General features: G+C 38.6%; 1 protein-coding gene across 4 annotated transcripts in view; it reads right to left on the reverse strand.

Moving 5' to 3' along the window:
- Positions 1-18,520, reverse strand: part of LOC147321319 (flotillin-2a) — a 22,735-nt gene extending 4,215 nt beyond the window's left edge. The window contains exons 1-10 of one of the 4 annotated variants that reach the window (XM_086309724.1): positions 18,294-18,520; positions 14,793-14,874; positions 10,112-10,202; positions 3,456-3,579; positions 3,123-3,241; positions 2,877-2,990; positions 2,626-2,745; positions 2,327-2,541; positions 1,059-1,242; positions 310-459 (exon numbers count right to left, since the gene is read on the reverse strand). In XM_086309724.1, the coding sequence (XP_086165850.1) occupies positions 310-459; positions 1,059-1,242; positions 2,327-2,541; positions 2,626-2,745; positions 2,877-2,990; positions 3,123-3,241; positions 3,456-3,579; positions 10,112-10,202; positions 14,793-14,874; positions 18,294-18,342 (1,248 nt within the window). In that variant the 5' untranslated portion in view covers positions 18,343-18,520. Of the gene's footprint in view, positions 1-309; positions 460-1,058; positions 1,243-2,326; positions 2,542-2,625; positions 2,746-2,876; positions 2,991-3,122; positions 3,242-3,455; positions 3,580-5,575; positions 9,454-9,512; positions 9,604-10,111; positions 10,203-14,792; positions 14,875-18,293 lie in introns of those variants that run through there. The other 3 variants (XM_086309723.1, XM_086309725.1, XM_086309726.1) reach the window with 3 other exon arrangements.
- Between the last annotated feature and the right edge of the window lie 294 nt (positions 18,521-18,814).

The following is an 18,814-nucleotide window of genomic DNA, read 5'->3' on the forward strand; positions in this document are numbered from 1 at the left end:
GGGATCTAACTGCAGGCTTATGGACCCAACAAGCCAATGTCATAATTCATAAATATGTTTGCCTGAAAAGGCAATTAGTGATTGCAATGGAGACAGACAGCAACTCGAAGTATGACGGAAAAACTTATAACACTTAAAAACGCAGATTACTTAGTGGTTTAACTTTTCCTTATTGGCTACACCCATCATAAACATATGGCAAGTGTGTTTGTGTAATTACTTTCATTGACAGAAGGGGGAGAAAAAAAAAAGCTCTGTACTATGTTTCATATTCAGCAGAGAGCTCTGAACAGTACAGTGCCTTCTTACCTTGGTGAGATCCACCCCAGTGAGGGCATTGACTGAGACCGGGAGTTCAGCTAATAGACGGTTCACTTCACCAGTTACACGGCTGCCTTCTCCACTCAGGATGACAATCTCATTGGTCTTGGACAGAGGTGCAGCCACTTTACCAGCAATCTGGAAAAAACAGTGTGAATACCAGTTTGAGACCTTCAATAACTGAGGACGGATTTTTTTATTTATTTTTTTCCAAGACAGTAATCATGTGATAAAAACAGAACAAACCCTTTGCAGCTCTGTTCAGTAAAAATGCTAAATGTTTAACAAAGTCTATGTTCAAAGTTATCAGAGAAAGACAGTATATGTGAGACAATTAATGCTTTTCTAGCATTTGTAAGACAGAAATGTTAGTTATAATTGTGTAATTGTTCTAAAACTAATCCTGAAGTTGAGCTGCTTGTTAATGGTTTATATCACAACGAAAAAAACCCCCAGAAACCATATGTCTACAATTTCTTCCTCATAACTGAATTGTGATGAAACAAAAATATTAGAGGCTGTCCTGCTATCCAAGCAGTCCACTCTGAAAAAGTCATAACCTTGATCACAGAGACCAGAGAACCTGCTAGTCCAATCTGCTAAACAGTCTGAAAAAGTTCATAAAATCACTTTGGTACTCAAAGCTCTTATGGTGTAGACACTGTAAAAAACAAACAAACAAAAAACACTAAACAAAAATCCACAAATGGTACTGTTTTTAAATCTGTATCACAAACCTTGGGTAGAGCCTCCAGGACTAAGGCGGTCTTGGCAGCATCGCCATACTGCTGGTAGGCTTCGGCTTTCAGCCTCATCTTCTCAGCTTCTGCCTTCCCCACAGCTTCAATGGAGGCAGCCTCTGCCTCACCAATACAGCGGATCTTCTCAGCCTCTGCCTGTGCTGTCAGCACCTTCTTTATCCTGACAGACATCAGTGTTAGAGGGACAGCAAAATAATTCTTTATTGGTTTACATAACCAATATCTCATTACTAATAGACACACGACCTTTGACATGCAGACATAAACAGGCATTACACATTACACGTGGTATATGTGAGAATGAATAATAAATAGCAGTATAATTAATATTACTATGATGTTTCTTGGGTGCTGAGCTATAATGTGGCATTTTTTTTAGCATTAGAAAAACACAATAATTTCAGATATTGATAAAGATTGGGGCCCACTGTCCAACTAATCAGCTGCTCTGCTTTAGGGAAAGGAGCAACAGCAGATTTCAATAGGAATGGGAGAAGTGTGAAAAAAATGTTCAAAGATTCAAAATACAGCATGAAAAGTAGAAACAGCGGCTGCAGTGGACACTTCACTGTTTTTAACACTCAGGTTCAGTTCAATTCTTGTAGGTTATAACTTTGTCTTCTGCATGACCAGCTGATGGACCAATAACAGCACAAGCAAGAGTAGCCCATATTATGTTTTACATATATGGTAAATGGCCTGTATTTATATAGCGCTTTACTAGTCCCTAAGGGTTTACATATCCAGTCATCCACCCATTCACACACACTGGTGATGGCAAGCTACATTGTAGCCACAGCCACCCTGGGGCGCACTGACAGAGGCGAGGCTGCCGGACACTGGCGACACCAGGCCCTCTGACCACCACCAGTAGGCAACGGGTGAAGTGTCTTGCCCAAGGACACAACGACCGAGACTGTCCAAGCCGGGGCTCAAACCGGCAACCTTCCGATTACAAGGCGAACTCCCAACTCTTGAGCCACGATCGCCCACATATATGTATATGTATTACATATTTTGCACACTTCCTCCATCTACAAAGCATTATTTACATAGTGGCGAGTTATTCAATTATGCCTAAAGAGACTGAACATTATATGGTTAAAAAAATGTCTTTAAATATAGCAAACCGCTATGACAGTCTCAGTTAAGAAATAAATGAAATAGCCCTTTAACATTTTCCCCCTCTCACTGAAAGTGATTTCTTTTTGACTGATAAGAGGATTTGTCAGCAAAGTACTCACTTCTGGCCTTCAGCCAGCTGCTGCATCTTGTAGGCTTCTGCCTCGGCAGGTCTCTTCACAGTAGCGATGAGCTCCTTTTCAGTGCGTTCAATCTCCTTTTCCTCAATTTTGATCTGTTTTTTCCTCTGCACCACCTCAATTTCTATCTCCTCCAGACGGATCTTCTGTTGCTCTTTAGCTGCCTGCAGCTCATATGCCAGTTGCGCCTCAGCTTTCTACAGAAGCAGGAATTTTTTTTAAAAGGGTAAACTTTCACAATTGTTGCTGACACATTCAACCCAACAAACACAACTTCATACCTTTGTGTTCACTTCCTGATTGAAAGAAGCTTTCTGCATTTCCAGCTCTCTTTTGGAGTCAGCCATTTTGGTGTCTGCGACGAACTTGACATCCATCATTTCTTTCTTACATTCAGCTTCCTGTAAAAGACAGAGTGCAACAACTAATGACAGAGAGATGGATCAGGTGCTGTATGGTGGTTTCTTAATGTAATAATAGCCATTAGCAATAGATGATAGAAGTTTTAACGTCGTCTTAAAGCTTTTCTTACCCTAATGCCAGCATCTCTCTCTGCCTCTGCTACTCCGATGTCTGCATCCCTCTGTACTGCAGCTGTCTGAGTTTTACCCAGCGAGCTCAGATAGTCCACTTTATCATATACATCCTTTAAGGAAGAAAGGTTAACACTAATGTACACAGTTCTAGGCAGTTAACCTAATGAAATTAAAAAGCAAACAAACAAATATTTGAAAAATAGAGTCAGAATAACATGAACTTGACGTTCTCTTTCTTATACCTTGATGGTGAAGCTGAGAATCTCGATACCCATGCGGCCAACATCAGGTGCTGCCACCTCTCGTACCAAGGAGGCAAATTTGTCTCTGTCTTGGTAAATCTGCTCAACAGTTAGCGTGCCTGGAAGATCGGTCAGTGTGTTTAGTGCCTCAAAAATCATGGTCCTGTAATACATTTGAATAAAACCAAACACACTGACAAATAGGGCCAATATGTCAAGAGGGGGAAAAAAAATCCTCCAATCACTGTCATAGTCATATGGCGCAGATACCAAAAAGAACAAAAAGCAGGAAAACACCACAGAGTCACCATATGGTTTGGAGAAGCTACCCACCAAGGATGGCACGCAGGTGACCCTCTAGGGTCTGCAGGATAACACTCTTGATCTCCATGACTGACTTTCCCAGGAACTGTTCGCAGGCATAACCGAGCAGTTCTTTTTCAGTCATCACCTTCACCTAACGCCAACATGGACAGAGAACATCATTCATTGTGCCTGTGTTTGTGAATACACAAAGACAGGCACAACACACAGGTGTGGCACACATAAGGACAACACATACTAGCTTTTAATATTATACAAAGATTTTTTAAAATCCTTTTACTTAGAATGTATTTTTTTTTCTGTTCACCTTCATTGCATCAGTAATGCAAAGAGCTGAAATTACAAAGCCTAAAATTCACAATAATATCAATAATAATAATAACAGTTGTTATTATTGTTATTGTTATTATTGTTATCATTATTATTATTATGCCAGTGTGTGTTGGATGTATGCATGTCATTATGCTTTTTACACATGAAAAGAACTATGGACATAGTAATCAGCAAAATGTTTGAAGAACATCTTGCATGCTGTCAGCCCACCTAAAAGAGGAAGCCAAAACTGTCAGCCATCAATGACATGGCCAAACAAATGTTCAACAATACTTTCTTAGTTTGCCTTTGGGTAAAGTCGATCCACACGACTCACATTTCATTTAAACAAATTTCTTGTAATTGATATACTTATTTATAGAGTAAATACAATGCCGTGAAATGTATTTAATTAATATTTAATTTATTTATTTTAACATTTTTCAGTTAAAACCAATTTCAATATTAGACAAAGATACCCTGTCTTACCCTGAGATACACTTTTCAGATAGGGCCAGGTTGTTTTGATAACTTTTTTCCTTTAATAAATGAAATCATTTAAAAATGCTGCTGGCTGCCAGTGTTACCCGTCAGCCTCCTACTACATTCACCTTTCTCATCATTTTGAAAATCACAGGTGACATCATTCTCGATTTATTACGTTCACAAGATTTTGAGAAAACTTGACCTCTGATTTTTAGTAGATGGACCTTTGGTATCAGGTTGAAAATCGTATGTTGTCTCATTCTCGAGTTATATTTGCCTAATATTAAAATTTGTTTGCCGATCTGAAACATGTCAGCACGATACAGATGCAAAAATCTAAGAAATTGGGAAGGGAGTAAATAATTTTTTTACAGCATCTCTCCATTTTCAATAAAAGTATTTTGGAAATGTTATTATGGCTTTTACAGAATACATGGCCGTCTAATGTCAGATGAAGTCAGTATTCTGCTTTTAGATTTTTTGCTCTTCTTAAATGCAAGGACTTAGATTTTCACATCAATGTTGCACAGGTTAATTCAAATATATAGAAATAAACAGGGGAGAAAAATATGATGGACACGTAACATTTAAAAAAAAAAAACAACAAGAAAGAAACAAAGAAAAATGAATGTCACTGACCTGAGGTTTAAAAGATAGAAACAGTCAGTGATAGAAAGAGAGATCATTTACAAACAGACAGTCATGTAATCAAAAAATGGGTTAAAAAGGTTTGGGATAAAATTGTTGTCCATCAGAGCTGTAAGAAAAGAAAAGAGTGAGCTGGGTCCTTAGGCGAGAGGTCTGCACACGGGTATGTTTTACAACATGCACTCATAACAGAAATAAGGGCAACACAAAGTCAGGAAAGACTGTCGTCACTTCCAGAAAACAGAAAAGGCCACAAGACAGCCAAGGAAAGCTCTAACAGACAGCAGGGGGCGCTGTGCAACGGCTGACATTGGAATAAAGACTTGAACAATTTTCATTTGTTGCCCTGAGCTCTTAATCTGCTACCTAGCCCCACTCCAACTTGTAACACCACCCTTCCTCCTGCCTCCTCTAAATGCACAGACTGTACAGAAAAGAATCTCAGTAGACAGTTTTGTTTTTTAAAATTTGTTAGGTCCTTCCAGTGCAAATTGACTATTAAGTTATCGAAGGATTCAAAAACAGTCCTACCTAAAGTAACAAGGCAAAATATGATTGAAGAATTCAATACAGAAATGAAACGCACATCCTAGATTGAAATTCTGCTCATTTCCTTTAAATGGATGTCTCCCACCAAGTCTAATTCATTTGTCTCTTTGAATTAGGAAAGACTTTGCTGTTACCATGGGACACAAATTTCACAGTGGCTTTGGCTTAGACTGGACCAATCTGACGGACACCATTATGAGTCTGCTGGAAGTAAACTGTGTGAAAGTGGGGGGGTTTTCAACTCCAGACAGTGGCCTCATTGTCAGCACACATGTAGAAAAACACAGAGAAGAGGAACATACAGTGGCAAAATGGTGGTCAAAACAGAGAACTGATAATGAGGCGTCATCATTCAAACAAAAGAACTAATGGCATGCGGGCAAAGAAAAAATTCAGGAAGTAATTAAGAGCAAGATATGGAAATGCACAAAACACTGTGATGATACGTACATTTTCTTAAACAGAAAATCCACAAAATAATTGCTTTCTATTACAAATTAGAACTCAGTCAACATTTGTGCTTAAAAAGTATCTACAAGGCAAAATAAGACATTCTGGAGTCTTGACTCTGTTTGTAGGCAAAGTCCAAGGCCAGGGAGCGCTGCCTGGCTACATGGGTTTTGATTTGTACTTCAGCATCTGTGGAATTAATGTGACTGACAGAATGAAAGCAGCTGTGCAGTATTGTGCTTACTTTACTTCATGCACTGCTTTAAGCGAGGTTATGAGGTTTGCTTTGTGTTACACGAAATAATTAGTTCACCAATGCAAATATTCTCTACTATTTTTGAATTACCATAAGCTGACACACCAGGGCGCAGTTAGAATTGGTTTGAATAAGCAGAGAATGATTAGAGTGAAGAGTCAACAATAAGTTTTTGCCATCATAAACTGGGGAAAGAAAAATCCTGTACATGCTGCTCTGCAAGTAAAACCTTCACTTGTGAATAAATGAGCAGCTGAAAGTAGCTTTAAGTAATACATTTAAGACAGCAAAAATAATGTGAAATGTTGATTTAAATGGTGCTACGTAAAAGGCATAGGGCATAAAGAAGCTATTAGTTAAAAAGTCAGCCTGTAGCCCCGCTACTCCTCAATTTCTTCTTCTAGTAACAAAGAGACAATTGCAGAGGATAAGACAGTTTGCTTCTATTTTCACTACAAACAGTGCCAATCAGCATCAGGCACGTGTAGAGGCAATGCTGAACTATCGGTCTTGTAGCCTTGGTATCGCTGAAGTCACTGTTATCCTGATGTGCAGTATGATTTTTAGGAGGGCACCTATGGTGTAAGCCAGGGGTCGGCAACCTGCGGCTCTTTAGTCCTTATACTGCGGCTCGGCGTGGTTTGGGAAAATAAATTTGAAGTATTTAGCTGAACTGTATTTTATTTATGTTAGTTCTTTTTTTTAAACTTGTACTCCTAAATTGGAAGATTACTGTGATATTGAAATATAAAAATAAAATTATATTTTATTATTTTTTATCGCTCTAAATAAGCGTCACACTCGCGGAAGCCGGTATACCTGCCGAAATGGCGTGCATTTATCGAGACTTTCAACCCCAGGTAGGCCAATTATGGATCTTCGGATCCACATTATGTCAGCAGCTGTTCTCCACCATGAACTATGTTAAAAACAAACACCGCTCACGCCTCATAGATGACAGCTTACAGTCCTGCGTAAAGATGAAAGTGACTTCGTACAGCCCCGATTTGCAGACGCTGTGCGCATATGGGATATGCGCAGAGGTTCAGGAGCAGAAGTCCCATTGTAAACATATCACAGCAGACCCGATGATGTTTGCATGAACACGCTTTTCAGCATCTCTTTATTGACCACTTTTCACACACGGTTGCTGTAGCATACAGCTGTAGCTTTTCAGCTCACAGCCCGACACACACCAACAACAGCATAGATGGCACAGACGTTAAGGCAGCGAGGCGTGATTGCGGGTGCCGCTCAGGTGCGTCCGCCTCCCTTTCAGCGGCGCTGCAGACCACGCCCCGCCACACATCTTAACCTGGTAAAATACATATTTAGGCAGAATTTTGCAAATATCTATTTTTCTTCTTTTTTTTTAGCAGCATAGTGCTTTTTTTCCCCAATTATTTTTTAAAAGTCAGGTCAAGGCTCCAAAAGCCCAAAGGCGATATAAGGGTGGCGGCTCACAATATTTTTTGTTTGCTACATGGATCATTTTAGTTCAGCTGGGTGTCTTTCCTTTCGTTATATTTCTTTAAGAGTTCAAAATGTGTTAATTACATAAATAAAATGTAACTTTCTCTATAGCACTTCATGGATTTCATAAGCAACACACCTTAGTTCTTCACACAAAGCATAAAGGTAAAAAACAATATATACAGTGTTATCTTAATTTGAAACGGTATGAACAAAATCTGATGTGGTATCTCTGTTGGTTCATCTGGATGGTGTAACAGGAAAGTGCTCAGGTTTTTTCTTTGTTATAGAGTGAGGCAAGTGTCTTATAATAAAAGTTGACTCTGTGGTTTTAACACAGGGGTCTAAGTATGAATAAATAAATAGAGATTATATAAATCTGGACAATTTACCCTTGAAGCATGTCTCCTTGGGCACCTTTGGAACACTGCAGCTGCTATTGGTAGCTCAGTACCTGGGGGTCCTGTTCTAACCATTTTACAAATATTATTTACATCATCAGAACAATTGAAAAAAAAAAATCAAACACAGAAATTTCAGGTGTGTCTGCATTTTCATGAGGACTTTAAGTAGTTTAAGACAGAAAACATCAACTTCTGTAAAACTGACATGACTGTCATCTCAGACCACTGAAAAGTGGAACTCGTCCTACGATCCACAGACTAAAGAGGACTTTTCTTTGAAAGAATCTATAATGTTCATGCCAGGCAGTAAGGCCTAAATCTGGGCTGGTAGTAAGAGCCTGCATTATGATCCACAATAATTTAGAGTCCTCTATCGCAGTGTTTCCCAACCACTGTGCTGCAGCACATAGGTGTGCCATGAGGGGATCAAGGGGTCATGGAAGATTATCTGGTTTCCCCTGATTGGTACTCTAAGCAACTGGCTTCTTCTTCCTCCAATTAAATGGGTTGCCAGTAAAACAGAAGACGAAGAAAAAAATGACGTAGTCATGCTGCGAGTGAGACAAAGCAGCACATAATAGCAATAGATGAATATTTGAAAAGAAAAGGTAGTCAATCTGGGTCCTGGAGACAATTCCGACCCAGTTGAAGGCCATAGCATGAGTAGTGGTCAGAAGAAAGAAAAAGGTTATGGTGGGGACAAACCGAGCCAATTCTGATATACCTGGTGTGCGGGGCGCACACTGAAGAGGCACGAATGAAAAAGCTAAGAGCACAATTCCCACAGAGCCTCTGAGAATAGCAGCTGCACTGGAAGAAGTCTGGAGGTGCGCAAGAAGATGACTATTTAAAAACTCCCCTGCAAATTCCAGTGACACCTAGTGCAATAATATGGATCCAACATATGATACACTGCTTCTCAGATGTTTTGGTATTGTGACTACCCAAGTTATTCTTTAGCGTCTGTGAATTTTAAACAAAAATGTGACAGACCCAGAACTGAATAATTAAAAAAAAAAAAAAGCAGAAATAAACAGCATACAAAATAACATAATATACTGAGATTGACCACAAAACACCAATTAGGCTTTTCATAGACCCATTTTTGTGTGCCATGCTAATTCACTGAAAGACTGAAAATAACACTGTATCATCAGCATAGAAAATTGGTGGGGGTGTACTGCTGCAGGGAGCAGTGGGGTGACAAATTACAAATCAGAAAATCAAGTTTGAAGACTCGGACACAGAATACCAGCTGAAGTTGTATAATATTGCCTATGGTTTTACAAAAATAAATAAGGAAGCATTTGACACAGTGCTATTGTCAATTCGACTCCAGCTTGGTCAGATTATGTTACACATACGCACTTGAGACCCCTGTATGAAATACCACCTCAGCTGTGATTAGAGGCTGATGCCAGAGAAAGGGAGGGAGGGAGGGGTTAGTGAAATCTGAACTGGGAGTCCCAAAAATGTGTGGTGATTTACCTGAGCCACCCCAGTGACAGTAATAGCTACACCCTCCGCTGTCTCTACATCATCACACTTGGGCTGCAGGGTCATAATCTCAAGCGTTATCCTGTGAAGAATGTGGAAAAATATAAAATAAAAATTGACATGATCTCAGGGAAAGCAAATGAGGGGAAGGGACTGAACACAAGAAAAGAAAAACAAGACAAAGTGAAACCATTCACCCAAGGACTCCAGATCACTAACAACGGAGCAAAATGAGATGCCATCCACAATCCAATCGATTTTGCATTAAGGAGTTGCATTTGATTTAAAAATTAGCCTTATTATATTAGTTGTGATTGGTCTCTGGACTTCTGATATCCTCTTTTTAATTTCTATAGCATTCATTTAGAGGCCCCGTTGCTGAAGGTGACTCAGAGCACAGCATTACAGCAAAGTTATTAACAGCTGACTGTCTCCTCTGACTGCAGAAGAAAGAAGAAAAGAGGATGAAAACACACAGACAATGTTAGCCGATTAGCTGAACCATCACCTTTTGTCTTCCTTCGGCCTCAAACACCAGCCACTGCTTTTTTTTTCTTTTTTTTCCCCCCCAGCCTTCTGAAATGTATTACCTGAGCCACCCCTGTCACATCCAGGGGTACACCCTCCGAGGTTTCGATATTCTCACAGCGACAGAGGATGGTCATAACCTCCAGAGACATTCTACGTAGGCAGGCAGGCAGGCAGGCAGCGGGGATAGCAAAGGCAAAAACAGTAAGTTGGACAACAGCTGTTAGGAATAACAGTAGCGAAGGTCAAGAGGCAGAGAAAAGCGAGAAAGGGCAAAACACAAAACTTGCCCTTCTGCTTTGCTGGTTTTAAGCCTGTTTTACATATGATGTGCTGCTGATGATACCGCTTTTAAAACCATAATTTTTGTCATAGTCGCTGTTATAAACAATTTAAATGAAGTGTGATAACACACAACATCACTAATGGAATCAAGCCAGTAGGGCTGGGCGATATGGCCTAAAATCAATATCACGATAAATTGAGCAGTTAACCTCGATAACGATAAATGGACGATAACCACCCCAAGTGCCAAAAAAAACAAACGTTTTTTTTTTTTCATTTAATGGGGCTGTGGCAGGCAGCATAGTTCCTCCAGTTATTTTGATAATATTATTCCCCCTAGACCTATTAATTGCAATTATATTATTACCACTTTAAAGGACTGTAAAATGTCACTGAAAATAAATGAAGACAATAGTAGTAAGTACTTTTAGTGGTTAAGATTTATTAACTGAACAAAATAAAAAGTGTAGGATACAATATGTAACCATGCTCTCTAAAAAATGTGTATCCCTTGTAAACAAAATAGTTTAATAATAAATATGTTTCACATTGGCTATTCACAAAGTAAACAATGATTGTGCAAATGTAATGCCATCATGGACAAAGGCCTATCTCTGCTAAGGCCTTGAGGTACTATAACTTGTAAACAAATAATGTCACAAACACAAATGTCAATTGAACACAGAAAAAACTATAATAAATACTAAGCACTGCCATGTGACTAGTGAAAACTATAAACTCTTAAACAAAAACTTGTGCTGCAGGTGGTGGAAGAGGTTGGTTGTGTTACCTTGACTTGACGCAACAGTCTTTTTGCAGAGTTTACATTTAACAATTTTTTGATCAATATCATCCTTGTTGAATCCAAAATGTTGCCAAACAATTGATGATGCATTTTTTTTTGTTAACAAGCGTCTCCTCTTCCTCCTCCACCAGCTCTACCTCCGTCGCTGCTGCTTCAACATTTAAATCGTCCTCCATTTGTTCACCCGTGTCTCGTCTTGTTATGCTGGGCTTACACTGTGCGATTTTTGGCCCATTTTGAGCCGATTTTTGAGTCGTGCGACCGTTTTGGCGATCGGCCCGATTTTGGCCTTCATCGTGCGTCATGCATCGTATAGTATACGTGGGGTAACGAGAAGCGATTGACACCTCACGACGAGCTCCCGATCATCAATCGCTTGGTCGTGAGGATTTCAAACCTGTTTGAAATCCTCGCGACCGTCGTGAGGGTGTCACCGCAGTTTGTCACACTGCGCACGCGCAAACACAAATGTCAGCGAAAAAGACGGCGCAGCACGGCAGTGCAGCGTGTGATCTGGACACAAGCGATGGAGGCACAACTTGTAGAACTTTGGAAAGCTCATCCGAGCCTTTTCGATGTGGCCTCACAAAATTATCACGACCACAACAACCGTGAAAATAGTTGGATCTACATTGCTGCTCAATCACAGCTGCCTGATCAATGTTTTTCATTAGCAATTTAGCAAAGTTGATGGTGGTGGTGTGCGTGTCTGTGTGAGTGAAAGACAGAGAGAGCAAGCGACAGAATTTCTGTTATAACCTTCATTTTATGGACGCACAGTGTGAGCACTCAGGTCGCATCAGAGCATCAGTATAGTGTGAGACCCTGCATCGTGACCTATGAACTTCTAACCCCTGCGAGTCAATCGTACAGTTTGAGCAGGAGCTGAATCGCGCGACTGAAAAAAAAAATCGCACAGTGTCTGCCCAGCATAAAAAGGTAGTAGAGTCATGTGACTCCACCCCGTCAAGTCTGTAACGTAGCACAGCGTCTTAAAGGGACATGAACATTGCCAACCTGCACATGCCTTTTCCTTTTTTTTAAAATACCGAATTTACCGACATGGGCAAAATGACGTCGATGAGAGTCATAAATTTCGGTAACGATAAATTTTTGATATATCGCCCAGCCCTACAAGCCAGTGTTAACAGGATCCTTGATCCTTTACGTTTGCATCACAAATACACAGGAATGTCCATTACAAACGATCCTATCCCGTGCTTCAACACTGAACTGTTTACATATGACTATGTTTCAGAGCAGATAAAAGAGGCTTACCACCCTTGTATTATGATAAACACACTACATTCATACCAAGTTGTTTGGGTCAGTTTCAGTCAAAGACATGGGAGGATGACTGCAGCAACACTGGGAACCAGAGACTCTGCTGAACAGCTCCACCTCCCTTTCTTTCCAAGAGAACTGGATCAATGAGTGAGGAGCCTCAACTCAACATTAACAAGATTACTGCATCACAAGCAGGAAGTCCTCCACCACCACCAGCACCATAATAATGCTGTCCAGCTACTGGCTTATGCACACAGGGCTGTTAGCAGACATGATGACTACTACTCTGAGTGGCACAAGATCCTTCCTGCTGCTCTTAATAATATTAATACTAAAAATATAAGAAGGGATTCCTGAGACTACTTAACTCTAAATGGAGATAAATCCAGACATGTTTCAACTTTTGCATCTTGTTTTTAAGGTCAAACCATTATGTTTCCTAGCAACTAGAGCCAATGAGCAGCACTTATAGCGAAATGGGTGTGAAGGAGGCACACAAGGACTGAGAAAGGGCAAGATCAATATGACACAAAGCAAAGCAAGTTAGCAAAGTTGAAATAAAGAGGCAGGCAAACAAAAGATAGTTAATATCAGGACTTCCACAGACAAGAAGTATCAATGCTGCTTTTTTACAGGATTATGCTATACAGCATATGACATCTGAACAAAAACAAAAGGAGCAGTTTTTATTTCTTGATATGGAATATATATGAACAAGAGCCAACTAAAGAGCTTGTTTTCGGTTTCTGGCAGAGAAACAAAGAGGCACAAATTTAATTTGGTGTAGCTCATTATGAAACCATTAGTGAGTAGCTTCTCGCAGGTTTATATTTCCTTTGATGGCTTTTATTTCAGAACAGGAGTTTAGCTCATTTTCAGTTTACAGTAGTTTTACAAATATTGTTAGTACTTCTCCCTCAGATCATCATTACGAAACATCTGTTTGTCTTTCCACTAATGCTTCTTCATTGGTGCTGGAAAAAAGCAGACTATACTCAGCTGCAATTCTCACTAATCTGTTAAACACTAGTTTCTAATATTAGAGCGTTTCTATTAGCCACAAATAGCTTATTTATTCATCATTAAACTCTGAATAATGTCTTCTGTTTTGTGTGTGTGTATATGTATGGGAATATGTTTAGGTGTGCACACACACACACACACACACGTTATAAAATAAAGTTACAAAATGACTTGCACAAAATTAAAGTTTTTTATTAACTTTTAGTTTCATATAATTTGATGTCAATATATATTATTCATCTTTGATAATTAATGCACTACATTATTTATTTCCTATAGAGGCAATTCATTACATTACTACATTACATCATATTACATTACTTTTGAATTACTGCACAAGAGATCATCTGAGATTGTCACATGATTACCCGTTAACAATCATTCTTTCAAACTGATCCAAATCCTTACTGTAATGAGGACATACACAATCTCTTTTAGTGCTTCTGTTTTAATACAAAGTCGACAACACAGTTGTTTAGAGCAAGACCAAAGAAAACTTAAAAATCTATATGATCTTTACTTGTTAACTTTACTTAACTCACTATTGGCCTACTGTCACTGCAATACTGCTGCATCACTAACAATTACTGAGGAATTTATGGCTAAAAGGTAAAAATATAGCAATCTTAATAAAATATCTACATTCTCAGTATGTTTTAGGGCTAAAAATCACAGCCTGCACGTAACTATTAGGAAACTAGACTGAACTGATAAAGTATTGCACATTTGCACTCTTCTCCTCTTAATGATAACCATAACTGAACAACAAAAGTAATGACTTAAGTCAACTACTTATTGTGCACAAATATAACAGACAGACAGACAGACCGATAGATATCTGTCTATCTATTTGAAAATCCAAACACAAGCCCTTGTTACTCAAAATGCAAAGCTGAGATCTTACAGGGGCATGTGCCCTAATAAAAGGGGTCTAGCCAAACATAATCCAATTAGATAAACAGGAGACGTATACTACATCACCATGTCTTTGTTGAAATTATCTGATTAACTCACAGTGTAAGGTGGGAAAACAAATTAACTCTTGAATTTATTAACTTAAAAGATCTCTGAACAGCAAAACCCTGTAAAAAAAAATCCTATACAACTATTACCATTCATGAATATTTATAAATGATCTCATAACTTGCTTGATTATGGCTCTTCATATGGTTCATAGATCTTTTGTGTTTGTTCTCTTAAAAAACCTTGAGTCATGACCATAAGGACATAAAGGTATTATAGAACCTTTTGTGGGGACCTGCAGATACCCTCATCTTAAAAGTTTCCTGATTGAGTTTGTGAGCACATTTGTTCAGGTTAAAGCTAGAACAGACAGATCTTACCTCTGGATGTCAGAGACGAGCCACCAGCCCCATGCCCAGCCTCCCACGACATAAGTCTTCTGATCTGAGCCACAGCAGCCACCTTTGGAGCAACACATATAAAACACATCACATGGCTGCAATCAATGTAGCAAAAGGTCACATGCTGTTGTATGTGACTTTTTCAATATGACATCCAGTCTGGGTTCTTTTAAACTTTGTGCACAAACCACCCGAATTCATACTAATGCACACTTCTAACTCTAGAAGCAAATTTAATGCAAACCGAAATTAGTATCACTGTTTTGAAAAGGATCAATTAGTGACCCACTTTTCTGTTCTGCACTCAGTTTCTAAACAGGATCATGTGTAGCTTTAAGACAGAAAACCAAAAACCCTTCTCTCAATCTTCCAACCACATCACCCACAGCAGCTACGTGAGAAAGGTTCTCCAAAACAAAGCAGGTAAAGGGTGAAACACTCAAGCTCTCATTTAAATACATCAGCCTCATGGAACCATTCTTTCTGATTTTGTGGGTTTGTTATTATTACAACTGTGGATTCCAAGGACAATTAAAACGTATTATCCAGTTTTAATTGTGCAATAATAATCATCATTATTGTGATGCATTCTGTTTTGCAATAATTCTCGTTTTGCCTTTCAGCACAACCTCTCTCATTTTGCCTCACCAGAGTCCAAGTCCAAATTCTGCCAGGCTGCTGTTTAGTTCACTTGAATGTTAGTTTATGTTTTATTAAGAGCAAGAAAATACATTTACATAAAAATACATTTTTTTGTTTTGAAGATATAAATGTATCCAGCAACCATGTTGAAAATGTAAGATCTCAATATTGATCCAAACAACAGAGACTAAAATATGAAGGGACATGCTGCACATGTGGTGCAGCATGTGATTTCTCTGATAGCGGTTGTTCATTTAATTAAATGTAACCTGTTGAGCCACCTCATCAGTAAGTTTGCAGAACCAATAAAACTATTTTCAATATTTTATAAGCCATTACCCTCCTAACCTCTAAAAATGACACTGACAAGAGTTTCCAAATGAGACTGAGTTAGGTTAGGCAGCCCCTTTCACTAGCCTCAGCGTCATGGTGTAATCATGAGTGATTAGTGTGACATTCTCAGCTGTCACATGATAACAGAAAGGGGAGGATGGCCAGGAGTAGACTATCCTTATTAACACATACTTCCCTAACTCAAATACTTTTAGTAAACCGTTCAACATCTGAAATTATAGGTCTGTAGCAGACCTCTTCCTTTATGACGCAGCAGGCCTTTAAGCTTCCAACAACAGGGCACTTTGCTGCCTGACTGACTAACATCTGACAGGAAACAGCAGCACTTGTGTACATAAACCAGAAAAAGTACACACTATCCTTGGTAAAACTGTGACTACTGTGATACCATAACTAAGTTTGTCTGCAATACAGGACATCACATTACCTGAATATTACTGTTTCTTACCTCAAAACCTTAAAATTAAATTTAAATTAAATTTGAACAAGAGGTCAAAATTTTTAGAGTTTAAAACTAAAGTAAAATTAGAACTAGATGTGAAAAACATTTTAGTTGACTTAAAAAGTAAAAACTAGACTTTTTAAAAAAATAAAAAAATAAAATAAAACTAACTAAAACAATTTTGTAAATGTTTAAATCTAACTAAAATGAAAAAATAGGGAGAAATAGTCTTAGTTTTAGTAATTTTTAGTTAAGTAAAATGTTATTACATGTTTTATTACTATTATCTTTTATTATTGATTTTATTACACGAATCATTGGCTGTGTTTATTGATATTTTGGATGTGTAAAAGACTGCAAGTCAACGACTTTCAAAAAATAGTGTAATACCTGTACTGATTTTCCTCTTGCCTCTGACATATGCCCTTTATACAATAATAACTAAACAGACGAAAACTAACACTGAAACTAATTAAACTAAAATAAAACTAAACATTTTCACACAATAAAAACTGAACTGAAACAAAAAAAAATCCACTCTGGTAACAAACTGAAACTAAACTGATTTAAAAAGTCAAAAATGGAATAAAAGTAAAAACTAAATTGGAAAAAAACAAAACTATAGTAACTCTGGTCTGGTCACATGATTATCAACATACTGATTTTATGGAGGAATGCTGAAGCGACAACTATCCTGCTAATGCATTCATTCTACAGGTCAATAAATCACGTCAATAAATGACACTTTAGGAAAACTACAAATAATCCTTTACCAGCTTCAGTTTTCTTGACAAAAAGCCATGCATATCCTAAATCACACTATGGAGAGATGGTGGCATTAATATACAATTGAGGCCATGAAAAGTACGTTGTGTTTTGGCCCCTAAACATGTAAACAGCAAAGCTATTTCTTTTCGACATCCGAGACTAATCGGGTCATAGGATCAGAATGTGCAACTCACACCCACTCAACTTTGCTCTTAAACAACATTCCTCGAAGTGATGAATTACATGCTGATTTTTGCACAATGGAAAATCCCAAAGTTGTTATTTGTTCATCACAAGAGAATCAGACAGGAAACGGCACTTAACGATTCAGTTACAGAGGCGTGCTGGACATCTTTCCTGCAACACGTTCCCAAACCGTAGTTTGAACCTACAGTAGGATTCTCAAACAATCAATAGCGAATGCATGAAATTATTATTATCTGGTTCTAATATTTGTTTTGTTTTCTACATGGCCAGTAGCTTTTAAAATTTTAAGGACTATATTCTGTGTACCCTGTGTTATGGGTATTAGAAACATCAGTGGTGACAGACGCAGTCTGCAAATCCGGGAGCGTGCACAAGCCCTTCTCTCATAATTCAATTAATCCTGCTGTAGTCCTGTAGGCCAAGAGTACCAGTGAGCCACCAGTGCAAATAAACATCAAGTCCAGCTTCGTGTGGTCCTGTTCCTACCCTGTTACATTACGCTTGTTTGACTCTTACTAAAATGATCATATAAAGCCAGACTCGTGAGCACACATGTAGAAACCGAAATATAAACAGCGGAAACCAAAACCATCTAAAGGCTGCTTGACAAACTAGTATTCGTACTTGAACAAGCGTCACTGCAATCGGATGAAATACTGCAATAATAGAGTATTAACAGAGGAAATCGGCGGACCTAGAATATAAATTATCTGGGGAAAAATACAGAAAGATACACACGCTGGCTCGTCCACTTATTACCAAATTTCGACCTAACTGTCCAGATACATGTACTCCCGTCAACATGTGGGAAAAGAAAACATGGAGATGCGTCTGATTTCCTAAAGAGGCAAGGATCGCGGGGCTGTCGCCCGCTTTAGTGCTTCACATGGTGATTTTACCGTGATATAACAGGTCACGTTATTTCCCATTTTATAATGCACACAATAAAAGCCATTAGTTGCTTTTCGTATAATGGCTATATTAAACATTTTTTCGTTTCTTCTACTTCAGCGACCCTGAAGCGCCAAGCAGCTAAACACACATCGACCACGAAGCGTTTACGTTACCTGAAACCACAAGGGCCTCGTTTGGTCCAACGGTATGACAGTTTCCCATTTCAGCAGCAGAAAAAACGTGTATCCACACCTTTTCGACGCATACAAAACTCACTTTTTTTAAAAAAAAAAAACACCTTTTGCTCCTTTTCCCCACTATCTATAAAATATTTCTCTCACGCCCCTACCGACGATTCCTTTTTTCTTTTTTCAAAATGGAGATTTTTACTTTGTAGTTGCGTCACTCTATACTTAATGAGACACACTACTTCCGCTGATAAATTTTTCAAAATAAAGTCACGTTGGCAAAGCTGTGTGGTGAATACCGGTTTAAATTAGCCGTTTGGTTTTATTTTGAATATTACTTTGCTCTACTTATGTGCTTGTTTTGCGGCCACTTGACTCACGTGACCACAGCTCTCCCTGCCTTCTTTCGGGCCCCTCCTCTCCGGATCATAAGTTTAAATGTCTTCTCACGCAAATAACCAAAACAACACTCGCTGTAATTTGCAAGAAACACTCATACTGAGTGA

This window comes from Aulonocara sp. 'chitande type north' Nkhata Bay, linkage group LG10 (assembly GCF_057382095.1).
Source record: "Aulonocara sp. 'chitande type north' Nkhata Bay isolate Kocher_YH1m ecotype deep benthic linkage group LG10, A_spYH_male_GT1.1, whole genome shotgun sequence".
Classification (NCBI taxonomy): Eukaryota; Metazoa; Chordata; class Actinopteri; order Cichliformes; family Cichlidae; genus Aulonocara; species Aulonocara sp. 'chitande type north' Nkhata Bay.